The sequence below is a fragment of the Choloepus didactylus genome, chromosome 19 (genome assembly GCF_015220235.1).
Source record: "Choloepus didactylus isolate mChoDid1 chromosome 19, mChoDid1.pri, whole genome shotgun sequence".
NCBI lineage: Eukaryota > Metazoa > Chordata > Mammalia > Pilosa > Megalonychidae > Choloepus > Choloepus didactylus.
In genome coordinates, this window is record NC_051325.1 from 33,675,252 (window position 1) to 33,699,088 (window position 23,837).

Below are 23,837 nucleotides of genomic sequence, written 5' to 3' on the forward strand. Positions count from 1 at the left end.
AAGGGAGAGACCAGCAGATACCGCCCTGTGCCTTGCCATGTTGCAAAGGAGTCAAGGATCGCTGTCAGCCAGTCTTCAGGAAGAAAGCATTGACTTGATGATGCCTTGATTTGGACATTTTCCTGGGCTCTAACTGTAAATTAATAAATTCCCATTGTTTAAGCCAACTCATTTATGGCATCTGCTTTAAGCCACCTAGGAAACTCAAACAGATTTGGGTACCAAAAGGGTGGTGCTGCTATTGCAAATACCAAAAATGTAGAAATGGCCCTAGAATTGGGTAAAGGGTAGAAGGTGGAAGAACTGTGAGCTGTTTGATAAAAAAGGTTTAGATTTCTTTGAAGAAACTGTTGGTAGAAATATGGTTGGTAAAGGTACTTCTGATTAGGCCTTAGATAGAATGTGTCATTGGAAACTGGAAGAAAGATGATCCTTGTTTTAAAGTGGCAGAGAACTTGGCAAAATTGAGTTCTGATGTTAGATGGAAGGTAGAATTTGAAAGCAATGAGCTTGGATATTTAGCCGAGGAGATTTCCAAGCTAAGTGTGGAAAGTGCAGCCTGGTTTCTCCTTGCAGCTTATAGTAAAATACAAGAGGAAAGGGATAAGCTGAGAACTGAATTCCAGGGCACAAAGAAATCAGAAATTGATGGTTTGGAAAATTCTGAGCTTTAGGAAAATGAATCCCCAGAGAATAGTGCTCCATGTGAGGGTTTAACTTAACATGGATCAGTCAGCCATTTTAGTGCAAGTCAGGATTGAAGGTACAGTTATCCAGGAAGGATCTGTGGAAAGTCCTACTGTCTGATGGTTTGGACCCCTGTGTACTACATGCAAAACCGACAATTTTTTTTTGCAAGAGTTATATGAATGCAACCACTGCCAGCCTGGACTAAAAAAGACAGAAAGGGGACAAATTGAAGGAAAAATCACTTCAAAGACAGAACAATAGAAGCTGAGGTCTGGATTGAAGATATCTTCTCAGGCCAAGAGATCGAACCCACCATGTGTGCAAAAAGGTTAAGCCTGCCTCAGTGTTTGGAGAGGGTGGCCTTCTGCCTTATTGTTCAGGAAGAGTGCTGTCATCCCAATCTTCAGAGAGGAGCATATTCCCTAGGGATTGCAGAGATTCTGGCCACAACCTCAGTGTTCTGAGAGTGGAAACTTCACCCCAGTGTTTGGGGAGAGCAAGGCAACCATGCAAGCACTTGGAAGGGGTTGGGCTGCCACTTCCTCATGCCCAGAGGACAAAACATTGTTCTATAGATAACTCTCAGACCTTGAAATCTAATGAAGTATGCCCTGCAGGGTTTCAGAATTGTTTGGGACACATGACCCCTGTTTTCCTTCTAATTTCTCCCTCCAGAAATGGGAATGTTTATCCTATACCTATCCTCCTTTTATATTGGAAGCAGATAACTTGTTCTCTAGGCTTCACAAGTCCACAGACAGAGGGGAATTGTGCCCCAGGACATTTTCCTGGGCTCTAACTGTAAATTAATAAATTCCCATTGTTTAAGCCAACTCATTTTATGGCATCCGCTTTAAGCCACCTAGGAAACTCAAACAGATTTGGGTACCAAAAGGGTGGTGCTGCTATTGCAAATACCAAAAATGTAGAAATGGCCCTAGAATTGGGTAAAGGGTAGAAGGTGGAAGAACTGTGAGCTTCTATAACACCTATAACTGATTTGATGAGACTGTGTATTTAGTATTGTTACCGAAATGACTTAAGGCTTTTTGGATATTGTGATGGAATGAATGTATTTTGCATATGGAAAGAACATGTCTTTTTGGGGTCCAGAGGGTGGGGTATAATAGTTTGGAAATGTACGTACCCCCAAAATCATTTTTTAAAAAATCTAATCCATTTCTGTGGGTGTAAAACCCATTATAAGTAGGATCTTTTCATAGGGCTACTCCAGTTAAGATGTGAGCCACCTCATTCAGGATGGGTCTTAATTATATTATTAATGGAGTCCTTTATTAAAGGAATGAATACAGTAAGAGAAAGAGAGAAAGCCACAGACGCAAGAAGCTATACAAGCAACAAAACCTGGAATAGAAGGGAGAGACCAGCAGACGTCACCATATGACTTTGCCATGTGACAAAAGGGCAAAGGATCTCCGTCAGCTGGTCTTTGGCAAAAAAGCATCACTTTGATGGTGCCTTTATTTGGACATTTTCCCAGGTTCTAAATGTAAGCTAATAAATTCCCATTGTTTAAGCCAACCTATTTTATAGTATCTGCTTTAAGCAGTCAAGGAAACTAAAACACCCAGATAAATAAAAACCGAGAGAGCTCATCACCACAAGACCTGCCTTACAAGCAATGCTAAAGGAATCCTTCAGACTGAAAGGAAAGGAAAGTAGACAGTGGTTCAAAGCAGCATGAAGAAATAAAGACCTCTGGTAAAAGAAACCATACTGATAATTATAAATGCCAGTACTATTGTATTGTATTTTTTGGTAAGTAACTTACAGTTTTACTTCTTACAAGTTCTAAAATGCAAATGCATAAAAGTAATGATAAATATGTAGTTTTGAATATAAAATAAAACATATAAAGACATAATTTATAACAAGTACAAAAAGGGTGGGGATGGAGGAATATAGGGATAGTATATGTGTGTACTACTGAAATTAAGTTGGTATCAAATAAAAAATAATTGTTATAGATGTTAAATTTTAAATCCATGGTAACCCCAAAGAAAATAAATGAAAAATAGATACAGAAAGAAATGAGAAGGGGCTCAAAATGGTACGAAACAATAAATAAATAAATAAATATGAAAGTAGGCATTAATGGAAGAATTGAGGGACAAAAAAGGTATAAGACTGACAAAGAACAAATAGCAAAATGGCAGAAGAAAGTCCTGCATTATCAGTAGCTACTTTAAATGTAAATGCATTAAACTCTCCAGTCAAAAGGCAGAGGTTGGCAGAATATGATTAAAAAAAAGCATGACCCAACTATATGCTATTTGTAAGAGACTCACCTTAAATTCAAAGACACAAGGAGGTTAAAAGTGAAAGGATGGAAAAATCCATACCTTCAAATAGTAAAGAAAAGAGAGTTGGGGTAGCTATAGTAATATCAGATAAAATAGACTTTAAATCAGAAACTGTTATGAGAGACAAAGAAGGTACTGGATGCTGAAAAATGGATCAATTCAACAAGAAAACCTAAAAATTATAAATATATATGCACCTAAGAGCAGACCCCCAAAATATATGAAACAAATAGAGTTGAAAAGCAAATAGACCATTCTACATTAATACTAGGAGACTTCAATGCACCACTTTCAATAATGGATAGAACATCTAGACAAAAGATTAGTAAGGAAATAGAAGACTTGAATGGTACTATAAACAACTGGACCTAAGAGACAGCTGTAGAACACTTCACCCAACAGCAGCATTTTCTTCTCTAGTGCACAAGGATAATTCTCCAGGGCAGACCATATGCTATGTCACAAAACAAGTCTCAATAAATTTAAAAAAATATTGACACCATACAATATATCTTCTCTGATCAAAACAGAATGAAGCTAGAAATCAATAACAGAGTGAGAACAAGAAAATTCACAAATAGGTGGAAATTAAACATGCTCTTAAATAACTAAAGGGTCAAAGACAAAATCAGGAGGGAAATTCAGAAATAACTTGAGGAAAACAAAAATGAAAACACAACTATACCCAAACTTATGGGATGCAGGAAAGGCAGTGCTTAGAGAAATTTATAAAAAGGAAGAAAAAGTACAAATCAGAGACGTAACCTCACAATGACTAAAATCAGAAATGAAAGGGGGGATATTACTACCAACCTCAAATAAAAACTACTGTAAGAGGATATTATGAACAACTGCATGCCAACAAATTAGATAACCTAAGTGAAATGGACAGATTCCTAGAAACACACAAACTACTTACACTGACACAAAAAGAAACAGAAGATCTCAATAGGCCAATAATCAAAAACCTTCAAACAAAAGAAAAGCCTAGGACCAGATGACTTCACAGGTGAATTTTACCAAACATTCCAAGAAGAATTAACACCAATCCTGCTCAAACTCTTCCAAAATATCGAAGAGGAGGGAACACTCCCTAACTCATTCTAGGAGGCCAACATCACCCTAATACCAAAGCCAGATAAAGATACCACAAGAAAGGAAAATTACAGACTAATAACCCTTATGAATATAGATGCAAAAATTCTCAAAAAAATACTAGCACACCAAATCCAACACTGTGATCAAGTGGGATTTCTCCCAGGTATGCAAGAGTGGTTCAACATTAGAAAATTAATCATGTAATATACCATATTAATAGAATGAAGGAAAAAAACCACATGATCATCTCAACTGACGCAGAAAAGGCATTTGACAAAATCCAGCATCCCTTCTTGATAAAAGCACTTAGAAAATGAGGAATAGAAGGAAACATCCTCATCATGATAAAGGGCATATATGAAAAACCCATAGCTAACATCATACTCAATGGTAAAAGACTGAAAGCTTGCCCTCTAACATCAGGAACAGGACAAGGATGCCCACTGTCACCACTGTTATTCAACATTGAACTGGAAGTTCTAGCCACAGCAATTAGGCAAGAAAAAGAAATAAAAAAGGCATCTGAATTGGAAAGGAAGAAGTAAATCTTTCTCAACTTGCAGATGACATGATCCTATATATAGAAAATCCTGAAAAATCCACAACAAAGCTACTAGAACTAATAAATGAAATCAGCAAAGAGGTGGGGTACAAGATCAATATGCAAAACTCAGTAGTGTTTCTATACACTAGCAAGGAACAATCTTAAGAGAAAATCAAGAAAAAATTCCATTTACAATATCAATTAAATGAATCAAATATCTTTGAATAAATTTAATCAATGATGTTAGGGACTTAGACACACAAAACTAAAAAACACTGCTAAAAAAAAAAATCAAAGAAAACCTAAATAATTGGAAGGATATTCCATGTCCATATTTGGAAGACTAAATAGAATTAAGATGTCAATTCTACCCAAAGCAATTTACAAATTCAACATGATCCCAATCAAAATTCCAACAGCTTTCGTGGCAGAAATGGAAGTCAATCATTAAATCATATGGAAGGGTAGAGGGCCCTGAACAGCCAAAACCATCTTGAAAAAGAAAAAAGAAGGACTCACACTTCCTGATTTTTAAACATATTACAAAGCTACAGTAATCAAAACAGCATACTACTGGCACAAGGACAGACATATAGACCAATGGAACTGAATTGAGAGTTCAGAAATGAACCCTTACATCTCTGGCCAATTGATATTTTTTTTTCAATCCATTTTTTAAATTAGAGAAGCTGTAGGTTTACAGAAAAATTATGCAGAAACTACAGAGTTCCCATGTCATCACATTTTTAAGTAATGTTGTTCCATTCAATATGACTATATGGCTGTCTACCACATCACTCCTACCTTCTCCAACCCCACCTCTCAATCAAGTGAGTTGGCAGGAAAATTGAGATGGGTAATATCAAAATGGAGCAAATGAACGGCTTCAAGCCGTAGATTTCTGTTCTATCAGGTAACCTGAGTAAATGTTTCCTGTTGACCATCATTGTAAAAGTCAGAGTCATAAATAATGACAGATGTTGGAAGCAGTGATTAAAGCTACAAATCAAAGAGGGATTTCCATGTGTAGGAAGGATGGCTGCTCATGAATTAAGTTAGTCTTTTCAGGCAGCCCATGGAGGAGTGCTAGTAATAACTATCAGTAGCACTCAAAAATTTGCAGTATGAAACATTACACATTAGACTGAACTGCCCATATGAGAGCTAAGAAATCAGCATGGGTCTTGTTAAAGAATGGCATTTATATAAAGTTTGTCTGGCCAATTGATTTTTGGCAAGGGTGCCAAGTCCACTCAATGGGAAAATAATAGTTTTTTCAACACATGGTGCTTGGAAAATTGGATATCCATATGCAAAAGAATGAAGGTTGACCCTTACAACATAACATATATACAAATTAACTCAAAATGGTTCAAAGACATAAAGATAAAAACCAAAACTATATCACTCCTATAAGAAAACATAGTGAAGCATCTTCAGGACCTTATGTTAGGCAATGGTTTCTTAGACTTACATCAAAAGCACAAGCAACAAAGAGAAACAGATAAATGGGACTTCATCAAAATTAAAAACTTCTGTGCTTCAAAGGACTTAATCATGAAAGTAAAAAGACAACAGAATGGGAGAAAATATTTGGAAACCACATATTCAATAAGGGTTTACTATCCAGAATATATAAAGAAATACTAAACTCAACAAAAAACAAACAACCCAATTAAAAAATGGGTAAAAGAGTTGAACAGACGTTTCTCTAAAGAAGATTTATAAATGGTCAAAAGTACATAAAAGGATGCTGAACTTCATTAGCCATTAAGGAAATGCAAATCAAAACCACAATGAGATACCATTTCATACCCACTAGAATGGCTACTATTTAAAAAATGGAAAATAAGTGTTAGAGAGGATGCAGAGAAATAAAAACACTCATTCACTGTTGGTAGGAATGTTAAATGGCACAGCCACCATGGAAAACAGTTTGGTGGATCTTCAAAAAGTTATGTATAGAATTACCATATGCCCTGGCAATTCCCTTCTAGGTGTATACCCAAAAGGATTGAAAGTCGGGACTTGAACCGATGTTTGCCCACCGATGTTCGTGGCAGCATTATTCACAATTGCCAAAAGATAGAAGCAACCCAAATGTCCATCAACAGATGAAAAGATAACTAAAATGTGGTAATATACATACAATGGAATGTTTATCAGTTATAAAAAAGGAATGAAGTTCTGATACACGGGACAATACTGATAAACCTTGAAAACATTGAATTGACTGAAATAAACCAGACACAAAAGAACAAATACCGTATGAGTTCAACGATACAAAGTAATTAGACAAAGAAAATTCACGGAGTCAGAAAATAGGATACAGTCACCAGGGATTGGGGTAGGGGTAGGGAATGGGGAGTTAATGCTTAATTGGTACAAGGTTTCTGGTTGGGGTGATAGAATAATTTTGGTAATGGATAGTGGTGATGGTAGCACAACATTGTGACTGTAATTACCACCATGAATTATATATTTGAATATAGTATGTATCTTTAGGTTATGTATCTGTTACTAGAATAAACATTTTTTAAAAACCATAGGTCTGTACAGTACAAATAGTGAAACCTAGTGTAAACTGAGGACTATAGTTAATCATACATTATAATTATATTCTTTCATCAATTTAATGAAGGTACCACACTGATGTATAGTGTTAATTATGGCAAAAACTGTGTGTGAGGGGGGTGTATGGGAACTCTGTATGTTCTGCATGATTTTACCATAAACCTACAACTTCTCGAATTAAAAAAAAAAAAATAGTCCACATAGTATATATACTTCATCTTTTAAATGAATTCTCTGGGACAAAAATTAAGCCTAAAAGGAGAAATATACAATGCTGATGAAGCCATTGCTTTTAAGTTTAAAATGCTCTTCTAGAGATAGTGCTTATATTTGAGAATATGAAATTGGATCCCATCTTCATTTTGAAATATAAAATGCAATTTTTGTCTCTGCAACATTCCCTTCAACATCAAAAGTATTAGGAAGTCTCACCTACTATGTTTTGGCTTCCCATTTCTTCCCTTACTGACTCCTTCTGTATCAATTTTCTTCCAGGTTTAAAGCCAGAGGACATAAAGCATTTTGTAAGCAACTGTAAAAATATACATATTTGTTTCTTGTTTTTGTACATGTAAAGCAATTCAAGAAAACACATATGCTAAAAAGTAAAAACTATAATTCATGTACATGTACCCAGCAAATTAATTCAAAAGAAGTGAGAAGGTATACAGGCACAAGTTTAAATTCTGTTGTATATATGTATATAAACATTAATTTATTTATTTATAACCAAACATCATACCCATGTAAAAGGAAGGAAACTATTACCATTTTTAGTTCAGCATGAATCAAATCCTGGGCAGCAGTTGACAGAAGTTTATCCACGCCTCCTTTTTTCTTCCACATCATCAATCTTTGGGTGGGTGGTGCAAGTTCCAAAACCATGAGTGTGTCGGTAAAGGAAGTAAGCTGTTTATGCATAGTTTTGCTACTGATCTCCTTGATAGCATCTATGAGCAATTTCCTCCTTTTACCTTTCCTTTTCTCAGAAATATCTAAGTATAAGAAATAGGTACAAATGTGATTGGTTGTACAGCTTTTAAAAATGATATTCTAGGTGCTACATAGTCAAGAAACGTCTACCACAATATACTGTATAGATTTGCACTGGAAGGAAAATGGTCCTTCTCCTCTCTTCTGAAAATTATGCTTTACAAGGGTTTTGTACAGCTAGAGTGCTGAGCAGCCACTAGCTGATGCATTTGTTGCTTTAATGTGCTTAGGAGAAATTTGTTGACCTGCTAAGTGCACAACTGAAGAAATGTGGAGCAGAGACTATAGACAGAGAGAGAGAGGTCACCCAATTTGGAAGTTCCCTAAAATGTACGCTGCCTGTGTAACAGGATAACTTTCTGAAACATTAATTTTTCCTTATCCAGTGTATTTTTCCCACTCCCACTGAAATTCTTACACAAATTCCAACTAGGTAGCTGGGTCCATAGGATTTCGCCATGTCAGGGAATTTTACCAGGCAATAAGCAGAAGCTGCCTGAAGCCAAGCTTTTCTTTAGTAAAGCTGCAAAAGGGGAGGGAGAGTCAGATTTCCCAGAATGAGTAGAGATCTGAGATCAAATGAGCCAGAAGGAACAGACCCATTTGCTTACGTACCTCAGGAAAATCCTGGGAGCAGGACAGACCCCATAAGGGCTGGCTGTGCGATAATCCCAGAGGCTATGTAACCTGGGACAGAGGGTACTACAAAACGGCATGGTGATGACAACTTACACTTTCAACACCCCTCCCCCAAATTTTAGTACCACATGGCTCAGGGCAGATAGCTATGCAGATTGAATTTTCTGCCAGCCCAGCGGATAGGGGCTCAGAGTTTAAATTATTCCTTGCATGTCTAAGTTTATAAACTGAAATAAGTATTTTTGAATGAATACAAGACACCCACCAACTAAACAGGTTTTATTGGAAGAGGGAGAATATTATATTGAATTTATTGATCAGAAAAATGTGGAAAAAAACATGCATTTTAGAATTAAAATAGGATAACTCCTCCTGTGCTTGGTGATTGTACTGTCTTCTTCCCCTCCTTCCCTTCTCCTCAGTTCTCTGCTGCAAGATGACAATGCTAATACACTAATTTCTTACAAATTTCCCTTTCCAAATCTTTTTCAATATAGACCAATCTATACATGCTGTCTCCACTTGCCCTCCACTGATTCATTCCTTGGACCTTACAAAGTGAATTCTAACTCCATCACTTTACTGAAACCACTTGGTTAGACATCAGTGAATGTGATAGTTTGGAGCTGTTATGTACCACAAAAAAGGACATGTTCTTTTAAATCATTCTTGTGGGTGGAGACCTATTGTGGGAGGGACCTTTTGTTTAGGCTGTTTCAGTTGAGATGTGACCACCCAATTCCAGGTGGGTCTTTATCCTTTACTGGGGCCCTTCATGAAAGAATAAAAGTCAGAAACACAAAAAGAGAGAAAGGGGGAGAGAGAGAGGAGGGGAGACGGATCCCAGATGCCAGCTGCCTTTCTTCAGGGAAAGTATCAGTCCTGGTTGATACCTTAATTGGGACATTTTCATGGCTTTAGAACGGTAAACTTATAAGCTAATAAATCCCCTCTGTAAAAGCGAACCCATTTCTGGTATATTGCATTTCGGCACCTTTAGCAAACCAAAACAGTGACCTTCTATTACTAAAGCCAGTGATCTGCTCTTGACTCTCAATCTTTTGGATCTTTTGTAGCACTAACAATACTAACCATTTTTCTGTCTTCAAAACTTTTTTCTTCCCATGGTTTCAGTTTTTTCCCTATCTCTCCAGGCACCCCTTTATTGGTACTTCTTCCTATTCCTGCCCTCCATATGTAGGTATGTAGGTATTTCCTCAGTTTGTCTCTCTACTCTTAAATGCTCTTCTCATGCAATCTGAACTATTTTCATAATTCAATAAAAATGACAATAATAGCTAACATTTATGTTATGTCAGGTGCTGGTCTAAGTGCTTTACACAGATTATATTATCCCATCATCGCAATAACCCTATGAGTTAGGTACCATTGCAGTCCTCAATTTTTACAGATAAGGAAACTGAGGTGGGCAGAGGTTAAGTAACCACCCAAAGTTAGTAAGAGGCAAAGCAAGGATTGGAACCCAGGCAGTATGATTTTAAGGCCTGATATTCTTTTTTTTTTTTTCTTTAATCAGGTTTTTTAACTAAAAACAAAAAAAAATCCCATTTTTTCCTTAACTCAACATTCTTTTTTTTTTTTTAAGTTTAGATGGGATAATTTATTTTTTTAAAATCTTCATTTTATTGAGATATATTCACATACCACGCAGTCATACAAAACAAATCGTACATTCGATTGTTCACAGTACCATTACATAGTTGTACATTCATCACCTAAATCAATCCCTGACACCTTCATTAGCACACACACAAAAATAACTAGAATAACAATTAAAGTGAAAAAGAGCAATTAAAGTAAAAAAGAACACTGAGTACCTTTGTCTGTTTGTTTGTTTGTTTCCTTCCTTCCCCTATTTTTCTACTCATCCATCCATAAACTAGACAAAGGGGAGTGTGGTCCTTATGGCTTTCACAATCCCATTGTCACCCCTCATAAGCTACATTTTTATGCAATTGTCTTCGAGATTCATGGGTTCTGGGTTGTAGTTTGATAGTTTCAGGTATCCACCACCAGCTACCCCAATCATTTAGAACCTAAAAAGGGTTGTCTAAATTGTGCATAAGAGTGCCCACCAGAGTGACCTCTCGGCTCCTTTTGGAATCTCTCTGCCACTGAAGCTTATTTCATTTCCTTTCACATCCCCCTTTTGGTCAAGAAGATGTTCTCCATCCCATGATGCCGGGTCTAGATTCCTCCCTGGAAGTCATATTCCACATTGCCAGGGAGATTCACTCCCCTGGGTGTCTGATCCCACATAGAGGGGAGGGCAGTGATTACACCTTTCAAGTTGGCTTAGGTAGAGAGAGAGGGCCACATCTGAGCAACAAAGAGGCATTTGGGAGGAGGCTCTTAGGCACAATTATAGGGAGGCCTAGCCTCTCCTTTGCAGCAACAGTCTTCCCAAGGGTAAACCCTGTGGTAGAGGGCTCAACCCATCAAACCACCAGTCCCCTGTGTCTGTGGTCACGTTAGCAACCATCGAGGTGGGGTAGGCCAATACCCCTGCATTCTCCACAGGCTCCTCAAAGGGGCTCTACATATTTTTTTCCTTGTTTTTTTAACTTTTTTTTTTTTAATCAAATGTATGAAAAATAAAAAAAATTTTTAAATAATTTAAAAAACATACAATAAAAGAACATTTCAAAGAGACCATAACAAGGGAGTAAGAAAAAGACAACTAACCTAACTTACTTTACTTCCAACATGTTCCTACTCTACCCCAAGAAAGTTACCTAATATAGCAACATTTCTGTGAACTTGTTCCTATTATACCCATCAGAATTAACTCAACATTCTTAGTTCCTAGGGACAGAGAAGCAATTGCAGTGATGATATGAACTCAACATCATCTGTCTACCCTGGATTCTGCAGGACTGACATCTCCCAAGAGCTCTGCCCCACCAGCCAGTGCAGACGATTCTTCAAATGTGGTCCGACTCGAAGGGCTTCTGGGCCGACACTAGCAAGGGGGCTTGTGTGCAGGGTACACAATGTGTCAGATATCCTGGGACCTCCAGGCCTTGCAAGGGATGTCATGAGCACCCAGCGGTACACACGGTTACATCCAAGGGCCCTATCAAGTGCTCATCTTCCCTGATATTATCTGTGAGCCCCTCCACATTCCACTTAGCTTCTAATGACGCAAACTTGTATATGTCAAAAGAGGTATTGGCCTGGAGTATGGTGGGAGTACTGGAGGCTGAAGGCAGCCTTCGAAACCACCCCCCTACTAGAATTGAGAAAAAGGGTAGGAAATTCCTGAGACAGTGGGACCCCCAGTTCAATTCCTAGCATCTACCTCAAGCAATGTTCTTATCTAAGAAAGGAAGCTAGAAGTTAAAATTTCTACCTTCCTGGTATGTAAGAAAAGCCTCCCCAAACTTTACAAATGTAGCTGTACAATATTGGTGGGACTGGGACCCTTCAACGCAAGATTCTTCTAGAGCTAAGTAAGCACTGTTCTTTATGCCAGAAATGGGTGTGAGGGACAAGAGGGGGCCTCTCCCCTCCCCTGCAGCAAAGGTGAGACCCCAGGCTCTGGGCAGGTGATGTCTCACAATCCGTGGGCCTCGGGTTCCCTGGCGGCCGTGCCCTGATATACCCTCTGAGCCCCAGACAGCCAGCACTACACCAGTCTGGCATTTATTGAACATCTCGACAGAAGAACACAGAACTGTGAAATACAGCTTCTATGCAGGAAAAACTGGCCTGAGACCTCCAAGGCCTCCCTTACTCCTTCAAATCTTAGGCTCCACAGGCTGAAAGTCCAGCTTCTCCCTCCAAGATAGGACTGGCCCCCAACCCATCAACTCTCTCGGGGACCATCCCCTGCAGAACCCAAAACCTCTTTACATAGATGGCGTGGGGCTGGGAACACAGAAGAGAAAGCCAGAGGCTGTCGGTGGCCTCAGCTCCAGTTTCTGTTGGGGCTGGTTCAGAGCAGCCAGGCAAATCTCAACAAGAGCAGAGGTGCCCTCACCTTCAAGCCCAGCCCTTTAACGTCCTTTGCTGGGTCAGTGATTCCTATTCCCCAGCCTGTGGCCAACCGGAAGTTGGCTGGGACACTCAAGAGGCCAGCAGGTCACTGACCAGAGACAGGATATGAATGAAGGGCTGGCTCGGTTTCCTGAAACTGAGACCGCGGCCGCCACATGAGCCCTCAGAGGTGGACAGGCCTTCAGTACGGCAACGGCATAGGCACTGGGAGCAAGGCAGCCCAGGGGAGGCGGACCCCAAGAATCTTCTCCAGACTACCACAGGGATGGGGGAAGGGCTATGTATAGGGGGAGGAGTGAGAGTCTGGCCAGAGGCACCCCCACTTCATCTCATTCAAGCAGGAGATCAAACTGCTCAGCAGCTTCAAACTCTGCATTCATGGTTGTGGCCCACTCATCCAGCTCTGATTTCAGGATCTCCAGTGCCTTCTTCTTCCGTTTCTCTTTCATGATTAGCGGGGAGATTCTGGGAAGGGCTGTGTCTGGGGTACAGGGTTTCACAGGGACACTGAGGGCCTCAGCTGACTTTGAACACCCCACAGAGGAGACTCCGGCCAAGTCTTCTACCCCCAGCAGCCTCTGAAATCAAAGCAGGACCGGCGGCCTGGGGTAGAGGTAGAAGTGGAGACTGAACCAAGGGCCTGCAGCCAGCTGTAGGATCACCCGACCTTCTTAGATATTTCCAAGTCTCTGGCGTCCTTCCTTGGAGTTGGACTCAATATTCAAAGAGTTGAGCACTGGAGTGGTGGCTGGAGTGATGGGCACACTGCATGTCTTGAAGAGGTCCTCTTTGGTAGGTTCCTTGATAGGAGGGTTGTTTTCTTTCTCCAAGAAAAAGGCAATCCTAGGGCTCCTGAGAGGCGAGTGGACAGCTGGGATCTCTAGCGCATGGGCCATTATCTTCTTCAAGACGATGTGCTTTTGGACTGGCGCTGCAGGGGATGCCTTTGGCCAGATTTCAGGGAGGGTGCTCAGGAGATCAGAGCCTGATTTCCACTGGGACCTCCACGTTAACTTGGTCAGAGATGGGGCCTTAGGCCCGGAGTGCCGGGCGGCCCCTCCGGACTGCGTCTGCCTCCCAGACGTTCCTGGTTTTGGCTTCAGTCTCCTCCACAGCTGTCGCCAACGGCTCTCGACGAGCGGGAGGCAGGCCTGATATTCTTAACCACTACATTTATACTAATTCCTGAGGAATGTTCTTACTATTCGTCATATGATACTGTGCACAAATTTGTTTTCCTAAAGCATTTCTTTACTTTAAAAATGTAATGGCTTTCTACTAACTTTAAATGAAATTAAGAAATCCTTAAGCTCAGAATTCAGGTTCCTTCAGCCCTGACCCCAACCTAATATATAGTCTTGCCAACTACTACCTTTCATTTACCTATATTCATTTACCTATATTCTAATCAAAACCAACTTATCTTCCGTCTTTGCTCAGAGTATTTCTTTCTCCTAGAATGCCTTCCCATCAAGTTCAGCCTTTGAAATACTTTTAACACTTATAAAACTCAAACCAAGTGCTACTTTCTTCCAAAGCCCTCTCTCATCAACCAAATAAATGCCATCTCTTCATTAACCAAACCTCCAGAGGGCACAGTGCCTCTCTTCTGATACTTTTATTTGGCTTTATATAATCTTTATTTGCATATGTATTGCTCTTCCTTGTCAGATTGTAAGCTTCTTGAAAGCAGGAACCATGTCCCATTCATTTCTGTGCCCAACACAGAATAATGACACAATACCTACCTGAATTGGATTCAATCTTAAATTTTCCAATTTCCCAAACCAAATCGGATATGTGATTTGACCAGACTACTGAATATAATGTAAGGATCATCTCAAATTTTTTTCACAGTCTTTTCCTTCAGTGTTTCAAATACTAGTTGACTACCTTCTATAATATTGTATGTATTAGTCAAATCTCACAATAGATAAAATAAAAAATAAAAATAAAAACATGAATGACGCTGACCTGAAGAAACAATTGGGTCAAGGGTAAATCCTTCCTCTTCATTTGATAATAACGTGGTTTCCTCCATTTTTTCATTTTCAGGTAGAGATATACATTCTGGATTATATGGTTCTACTAATCAACATCACCATAAAAGTAATTACAAAAAAATAAAGGTTATTTAATGAAAATTAAGGTGAGCAATAAAGCTAATTGATGATTTATATTGCAACTGAAGCCATATCTGAATTCTTAGAATCATGTATTTAATAGAGCTGAAGAGGCTCAGAGACTGTATGGTCTAAGACCCACAGTTTTCAGAAGAGTCAAGTATCATCACCCTGTTTTGTACATGAAACAACTTAAGGTTGGGCTATGGTCATAGAGGAACTGAAAACAATCTTAGCATCCTAAATAAATACCTGACATAAATTTGACTGTAAGTCTGCTAAAATAAAAAATGTATTCTGTTAAATCATTCCATTATTAGTTGACCCATAAAGAATCATAGCTAAATTTTGATTGCCTAACTCTTCACATTTTCAATTTCTACCACTGTGTTAGAAAGCAAATGTAATACCAAAAGAATAAAGAACCCAAATGGGCTAATTATACTTTTAATTCTTAAGAAAAATCAGACTATTAAAAGATTTCAAATAATCTGAGGTACTTTTACATGAATTTCAATTAAGGAAAATATCCCCTCATTGGTAATTTCCCTCAAATAATATATAAATTGTCAAACCATACTATTTAATAATGTTTTCTTTCTTGTTTTTACCATGTAAAATATATTATTTTAATGATTCAAAAGCACAGTATTTGGGCAGAGGATTTAAATGTGTTCTCATACCAAATAAACTCAATCCTAAATTAAATACTCTTCATTGCGCCTTTCTCAGGACCCAACTTCCTACTCTATATCATCTAGTCAGACTAAGAAAATTTGAGGGATAACATTCTTTATTATCTTTTACTATACTATACTGCTACTTAAATTCAGAAGATCTGAGGCTTAATTTCAATTTTAGTTTCTGTTCACTTTCTACACAAAGGAAATTTTCAACATACCTACTACTGCAGTATTGGGAGGTTCAGGAGGCATGGAAATTTCTCTGTCCAAATGCATGTCTTCTAACAGGATATTCTGGTCATCTTGTAACAGATTGTCTTGAAAAAACAAAATAACTTTGCCACGTGCAGCTGAATCTCATTTGTTCAGCTAATCATTTATTGACATTCTTGTGTGAAGGATATAAAATAAATGAAGCTTACTTGATTAGATTTGATTGGTTACATAGAATACCACATTTCATGTAGGATAACAAAGAATTTTGGATCTTCAATCTCCTTTCCCTTATGAAAAATCCATTTCAAAATGTTTAATTTCAGGAAATATTTTACTAAATCAATAAACAGAGAGTAGCCTTCAATAAAGCCATGGTTAGATTTCAAATCAAGAGGTGAAAGTGTTCTAATAAGATGTTTTAGTGCCTACAATTTCAAACTCCCTTGGTAGAGACCTAAGATAGAGTCATTGTTTTTTAACTAATACTCAAGTTTCAAAAATTTTGTTGTAACCAGCCTTTTAATGTGAACTAGAGAATTAAAAAAAAATTTGGTATGAATAGTCTAAAATATTCAAAATATGTGTATTTCCTGGTTTTCATCCACCCTATTTCTGTGATTATTTTATATTTCAAATACTGAACAGATCTTTTAGAATAGCTGTCCCACAATTTATGTTAGAGAAAACAATTTTTTCCAGTTTATGGCCTAGTATATTTTCTGAGGGATATACTAACCCTACTACATCCCCTTTAAAAATTAAGAATTTGTAAAAATAAAATAAAAGCAAACAGCAGCAGCTCACAATCTATATAGAAAATGTATTTAAACAGCTATATATTTAGGTATAACCTAAATGTTTAAATACTACCATAGGTTTTGAAAACTTGGGTAAAATTGTATTGACCCACATGACACAGGAATATATGTGCAATTTTAGTTTTCTCTAATAAATATACAAATACATTGTAGTAATTTGACTGAAATAAATATACAGTTTATATTGGCTATAGGCATACCAATCATTTCTCCTGCAGCCCCTTCATCTCCAAATCCATCTCCACTGTCATAGAATAGAGATTTTTCTCCAATGAGGCTTCCAGAACTATGTTCAACTAAAGGACCACTGGAATTCAGTAATATGTTGTCATCAAAGAAGCTATGTCTTCTGAGAATTTCAGGTTCCTCCCCTAAAGGACATATCAGTATCATTAGTACTGAGTTAATCATAGAAACAGAATTGTAGGGTCAGAAGGAAATTCAGATATCCTCTAGTATAACACCCCCCCCATTTTTTTTTTAAATTGAGATTGTTCAGATACCATACAACTATCCAAAGATCCAAAGTGTACAATCAATTGCCCACAGCACCACCATACAGCTGTGCATCCATCAACACAATTATTTTTTTTTCAATGTTTAGAAAATTTTCACTACTCCAGAAAAGAAACAAAGACAAAAAAAGGAAACTCAGATTCTCCCATACCTCTAACCATGCCCCCCCCCTCCATTATTGATTCATAGTTTTGGTATAGTACATTTGTTACTGTTGATGAAAGAATGTTAAAATACTACTAACTGTAGTATAGTTTGCAATAGGTATATATTTTTTCCCTATATGCCTCTCTACTATTAACCTCTAATTATAGTGACATACATTTGTTCTAGTTGGTGAGAGAGATTTCTAGTATGTGTATAGTTAATCACGGACATTGTCCACCACAAGATTCACTGTTTTATACATTCCCATCTTTTAACCTCCAACTTTGCTTCTGGTGACATGCGTGACTCTGAGCTTACCCTTTCCACCACCTTCACACACCTCTTAGCACTCTTAGTTATTCTCATTACATGCTACCATCACCCCTGTCCATTTCCAAATATTTAAGTTCACCACAGTTGAACATTCTGCTCATAATAAGCAACCGCTCCTCATTCTTTAACCTCATTCTATATCCTGGTAACATATTTCATGTCTATGAGTTTACATATTATAATTAGTTCATATCAGTGAGACCCTGAAATATTCGCCTTTATGTGTCTATCTTATTTCACTCAATATAGTGTCCTCAAGGTTTCTTCATCAACCCATTTCTTCTAAGATGGTTTTGTTCAAACACTATACATTCCATCCTAAGTAAACAATTGTTGGTTCCCCATATAGTCACGTATTTATGTATTGAGCACCACTGCCACTCTCTATATAAGAACATTTCTTCCACAAAGATGGAGGAAGAGTCAAAGAAGGCAGAGAGGCAAAAGAAAAAGGCAAGAGAGAAAAACAAACGAACAAACCAACAAAAAAAACGTGATAGCTAGAAGGTGACAAAAGGAAAGACAGCATTAACCTAAAGTAGAATAAAGAGTCAGACAACATCACCAATGCCAGGAGTCCCATACCCTTCCCCTATTTCCCAACCCCATATGCATTTAGCTTTGGTATATTGCTTTTGTTACATTAAAAGAAGCATAATACAATGTTTCTTTTAATTCTAGCCTCTAGTTTGCATTGATTGTATTTCCCCCCCAATCCCACCCTATTTTTAACACCTTGCAACGTTGACATTCATTTCTTCTACCTCATGTAAAAACATATTTGTACCTTTTATTACAATCATTGAGCACCCTAGGTTTCCCTGGGTTACACAGTCCCAGTCTTTAGCGTTCAGCTTTTGTTCTGGTGTCCCACATGATCCCAGCCTTCCTCTTTCAACCATATTCACAGTCATCTTTGTTCAGTGTACTTACATTGCTGTACTACTATCTCCCAAAATTGTTTTCCAAACCTCTCACTCCTGTCTTTTCCTTTCTGTTTACAGTGCTTCCTTTAGTGTTTCCTGTACAGCAGGTATCTTGTTCACAAACTGTCATTGTCTGTTTGTCAGAGAATATTTTAAGCTTTCCCTCATATCTGAAGGATAGTTTTGCCGAATATAGGATTCTTGGTTGGTGGTTTTTCTCTTTCAGTATCTTAAATATATCACCCCACTTCCTACTTGCCTCCATGGTTTCTATTGAGAAATCCACACATAGTCTTATCAAGCTTCCTTTGTATGTGATAGATCACTTCTCTCTTGCTGCTTTCAGGATTCTCTCTTTATCTTTGATGTTTCATAATCTGATTATTAAGTGTCTTGGCGTAGGCCTATTCAGATCTATTCTGTTTGGGGTATGCTGCGCTTCTTGGATCCGTAATTTTATGTCTTTCATAAGAGCTGGGAAATTTTCATTGATTATTTCCTCTATTATTGCTTCTGCCCGTTTTCCCTTCTCTTCTCCTTCTGGGGCACCAATGACACGTAAATTCTTGCTTTTCGTTTTGTCTTTAAGTTCCCAGAGATGTTGCTCGTATTTTTCCATTCTTTTCTCTATCTGTTCTTCTGTGTGTAGGCTTTCAGGTGCCTTGTTCTCCAATTCCTGAGTGTTTTCTTCTGCTTCTTGAGATCTGCTGTTGTATGTTTCCTTGTGTCTTCCATCTCTTGTGTTGTGCCTTTCATTTCCATAGATTCCACCAGTTGGTTTTTTGAACTTTCAATTTCTACCTTATGTACGTCCTGTGTTTTCATTATATGGTTCAGCTCTTTCACCATATCTTCCCTAAACTTTTTGAATTCACTTATTATTAGTTGTTTCAATTCCTGCATCACAATTGAAGTGCAAGTTTGTTCCCCTGAGCAGGCCATAACCTCATTTCTCTTGGTATAGGTTGTAGTTTTCTGTTGTCTAGGCATGGTTTCCTTGGTTACCCCAATCAGGCCTCCCCAGACCAGAATGGGCTAAGGTCCCAGAAGGAAGAAATATTCAGTATCCGGTTTCCCTGGGGGTGTGTCTTAGAAAATTGGTACACCCTCTGATGCCTCCGGTCACTGTGCTTTTCTGCCCAGCAGGTGGCACCTGTCAGCCTACAATTCTTGACTGGTGCAAGTTCTGAATAAAAGGCAGGTAGTAGAGCTGGGCCCCACCCCTTTCCTCTTAGAGAAGATAGATGCCCTAGGGGGAGGTCATCAGCATTTCAATGGTCTCTCTCTGCCTGTGCCACACCCCTGTCTGGGTCACAGAACTGGGAACTGAAAATGGCTAAGGCTTTCTCCACTGAGTCAAAAAAAGGAACAGAGAGTCCCCTTCAGAGCTAGTCCAAGGTGACCCTCCAGCTCTCCAAGGTCAGTCGTCACCCAAAGCCTCTGTCTGCTTGTTGGGGATTCGTACCTCATAGTGAGCAGTTCACACTCGCTAATTATAACCCCAGTTGGGGCTCAGCTGAGCTATATTCGCTTGTTGGGAGAAAGCTTCTCTCTGGCACCACGAGGCTTTGTAGCTCGGGCTGTGGGGGAGGGGTCTCCCAATTTGGATCTGCAGTTTTTACTTACAGATTTTACTCTGTGATCTTGGGCATTTCTCCCAATTCAGGTTGATGTATGATGAGTGAATGGTCATGTTTGTCCCACCGCAGTTATTCTGGATTATTTACTAGTTGTTTCTGGTTTTTTTTAGTTGTTCCAGGGGGACTACTTAGCTTCCACTCCTCTCTATGCCGCCATCTTAGATCCTCCCCCCCCCCCATTTTACAAATGAGGAAAATGAGAGCTGGAAACCCTATTTCAATTATTCAACCAAATTTACTCAGTTCATCAGTGGAGACGGGATTTTTCCAATACAAAAGGAGAAGATTGCTGAAATATTGGATGGGGTTTTGTAGTTGTGACAAAGTTTTCTAATTTTCTAGAAGATAAAAATATTATGGTAGATGGATGATTTCCTCTACTTTAGGTAAGTTAAATTTTGCTTGACCAAATAATATTTCATGTCTCTTGTGTTATTTATACATAACAGAGGTTAGGAAAATGAGGAACATATCTGCCTTCTTAGGAAACGGACAGGCGGATAAAAGATTAAATAGTTGGCTTACAATATTCATTCAATAAATAATGAGTGACTAGGTATTAGATAATATGCTTGGGCCTGAAGATACAGCAGTGAAAAAGACAAACCCAGTCAGTTAACATTAATTCAGTGCTTATACTGTACATTATATTATACAGAAGATACTATTATAATCATCATTGTACAGATGAGGAAACACATCTACAGAAAGGTTATGTAACTTGCACACAGACACATCCCTAATAAATGACAGAGCCAGGATCTGAACCCAGCTCTATCTGACTCCAAAAGCCTACATTATGACCGTTACTACACTATACTGACATTCCCAGGAGACTAAGGAAGTAGAGACAGTGACAGTAACAGTGTTTTCTGACTGGTGACACATTTTACAAAATGGAGACTTAGAAGAAAGAACTCTTAAAAACACAGCAGCAGGGTGGAGGCGGGGCAAGATGGCAGACTGGTGAGCTGTATGTTTTAGTTACTCCTCCAGGAAAGTAGGTAAAAAGCCAGGAACTGCGTGGACTGGACACCACAGAGCAATCTGTCTTTGGGCATACTTCATACAACACTCATGAAAACGTGGAACTGCTGAGATCAGCGAAATCTGTAAGTTTTTGCGGCCAGGGGACCCGCGCCCCTCCCTGCCAGGCTCAGTCCCGGGGGAGGAGGGGCTGTCAGCTCCGGGAAGGAGAAGGGAGAATTGCAGTGGCTGCTCTTATCGGAAACTCATTCTACTGATTCAAACTCCAACCATAGATAGACTGAGACCAGACACCAGAGACTCTGAGAGCAGCCAGCCCAGCAGAGAGGAGACAGGCATAGAAAAAAAAACAACACGAAAAACTCCAAAATAAAAGCAGAGGATTTTTGGAGTTCTGGTGAACACAGAAAGGGGAAGGGCGGAGATCAGGCCTTGAGGCGCATATGCAAATCCCGAAGAAAAGCTGATCTCTCTGCCCTGTGCACCTTTCCTTAATGGCCCTGGTTGCTTTGTCTATTAGCATTTCAATAACCCATTAGATCTCTGAGGAGGGCCGTTTTTTTTTTTGTTTGTTTGTTTGTTTGTTTGTTTTTTTAAATCCTTTTTGCTTTTTCTAAAACAATTACTCTAAGAAGCTCAATACAGAAAGCTTCAAAGAATTGAAATTTGGGCACGTCAAGTCAAGAGCAGAACTAAGAGAGCTCTGAGACAAAAGCCAATAATCCAGTGGCTGAGAAAATTCACTAAACAACACAACTTCCCAAGAAAAGGGGGGTGTCCACTCACAGCCACCATCCTGGTGGACAGGAAACACTCCTGCCCATCGCCAGCCCCATAGCCCAGAGCTGCCCCAGACAACCCAGTGTGACGGAAGTGCTTCAAATAACAGGCACACACCACAAAACTGGGCGTGGACATTAGCCTTCCCTGCAACCTCAGCTGAATGTCCCAGAGCTGGGAAGGGGGAGCAGTGTGAATTAACAGAGCCCCATTCAGCCATCATTTGAGCAGACTGGGAGCCTCCCAACACAGCCCAGCAGCCCAGAACTGCCCTGGGGGGACGGCACTCACCTGTGACATAGCACAGTCATCCCTCAACAGAGGACCCGGGGTGCACAGCCTGGAAGAGGGGCCCACTTGCAAGTCTCAGGAGCCATACGCCAATACCAAAGACTTGTGGGTCAGTGGCAGAGACAAACTGTGGCAGGACTGAACTGAAGGATTAGACTATTGCAGCAGCTTTAAAACTCTAGGATCATCAGGGAGATTTGATTGTTAGGGCCACCCCCCCTCCCCGACTACCCAGAAACACGCCCCACATACAGGGCAGGCAACACCAACTACACACGGAAGCTTGGTACACCAATTGGGCCCCACAAGACTCACTCCCCCACTCACCAAAAAGGCTAAGCAGGGGAGATCTGGCTTGTGGAGAACAGGTGGCTCGTGGACGCCACTTGCTGGTTAGTTAGAGAAAGTGTACTCCACGAAGCTGTAGATCTGATAAATTAGAGATAAGGACTTCAACTGGTCTACAAACCCTAAAAGAACCCTATCAAGTTCAGCAAATGCCACGAGGCCAAAAACAACAGAAAATTATAAAGCATATGAAAAAACCAGACGATATGGATAACCCAAGCCCAAGCACCCAAATCAAAAGACCAGAAGAGACACAGCACCTAGAGCAGCTACTCAAAGAACTAAAGATGAACAATGAGACCATAGTACGGGATATGAAGGAAATCAAGAAGACCCTAGAAGAGCATAAAGAAGACATTGCAAGACTAAATAAAAAAATGGATGATCTTATGGAAATTAAAGAAACTGTTGACCAAATTAAAAAGATTCTGGACACTCATAGTACAAGACTAGAGGAAGTTGAACAACGAATCAGTGACCTGGAAGATGACAGAATGGAAAATGAAAGCATAAAAGAAAGAATGGGGAAAAAAATTGAAAAACTCGAAATGGACCTCAGGGATATGATAGATAATATGAAACGTCCAAATATAAGACTCATTGGTGTCCCAGAAGGGGAAGAAAAGGGTAAAGGTCTAGGAAGAGTATTCAAAGAAATTGTTGGGGAAAACTTCCCAAATCTTCTAAACAACATAAATACACAAATCATAAATGCTCAGCGAACTCCAAATAGAATAAATCCAAAAAAACCCACTCCGAGACATATACTGATCACACTGTCAAACATAGAAGAGAAGGAGCAAGTTCTGAAAGCAGCAAGAGAAAAGCAATTCACCACATACAAAGGAAACAGCATAAGACTAAGTAGTGACTACTCAGCAGCCACCATGGAGGCAAGAAGGCAGTGGCACGATATATTTAAAATTCTGAGTGAGAGGAATTTCCAGCAAAGAATACTTTATCCAGCAAAGCTCTCCTTCAAATTTGAGGGAGAGCTTAAATTTTTCACAGACAAAGAAATGCTGAGAGAATTTGCTAACAAGAGACCTGCCCTACTGGAGATACTAAAGGGAGCCCTACAGACAGAGAAACAAAGACAGGACAGAGAGACCTGGAGAAAGGTTCAGTACTAAAGAGATTCGGTATG

At 39.2% G+C, this 23,837-nt stretch overlaps 1 protein-coding gene and 1 pseudogene across 2 annotated transcripts in view; both read right to left on the bottom strand.

Moving 5' to 3' along the window:
* RAD21L1 (RAD21 cohesin complex component like 1) overlaps window positions 1-23,837 on the bottom strand; it is a 48,609-nt gene that overhangs the window by 12,087 nt on the left and 12,685 nt on the right. For both annotated transcript variants that reach the window (XM_037812008.1, XM_037812007.1), the window contains exons 5-9: window positions 16,923-17,093; window positions 15,907-16,005; window positions 14,857-14,967; window positions 7,999-8,225; window positions 7,663-7,762 (exon numbers count right to left, since the gene is read on the bottom strand). In XM_037812008.1, the coding sequence (XP_037667936.1) occupies window positions 7,663-7,762; window positions 7,999-8,225; window positions 14,857-14,967; window positions 15,907-16,005; window positions 16,923-17,093 (708 nt within the window). The remainder of the gene's footprint in view (window positions 1-7,662; window positions 7,763-7,998; window positions 8,226-14,856; window positions 14,968-15,906; window positions 16,006-16,922; window positions 17,094-23,837) is intronic.
* LOC119515947 lies at window positions 13,212-14,094 on the bottom strand (annotated as a pseudogene).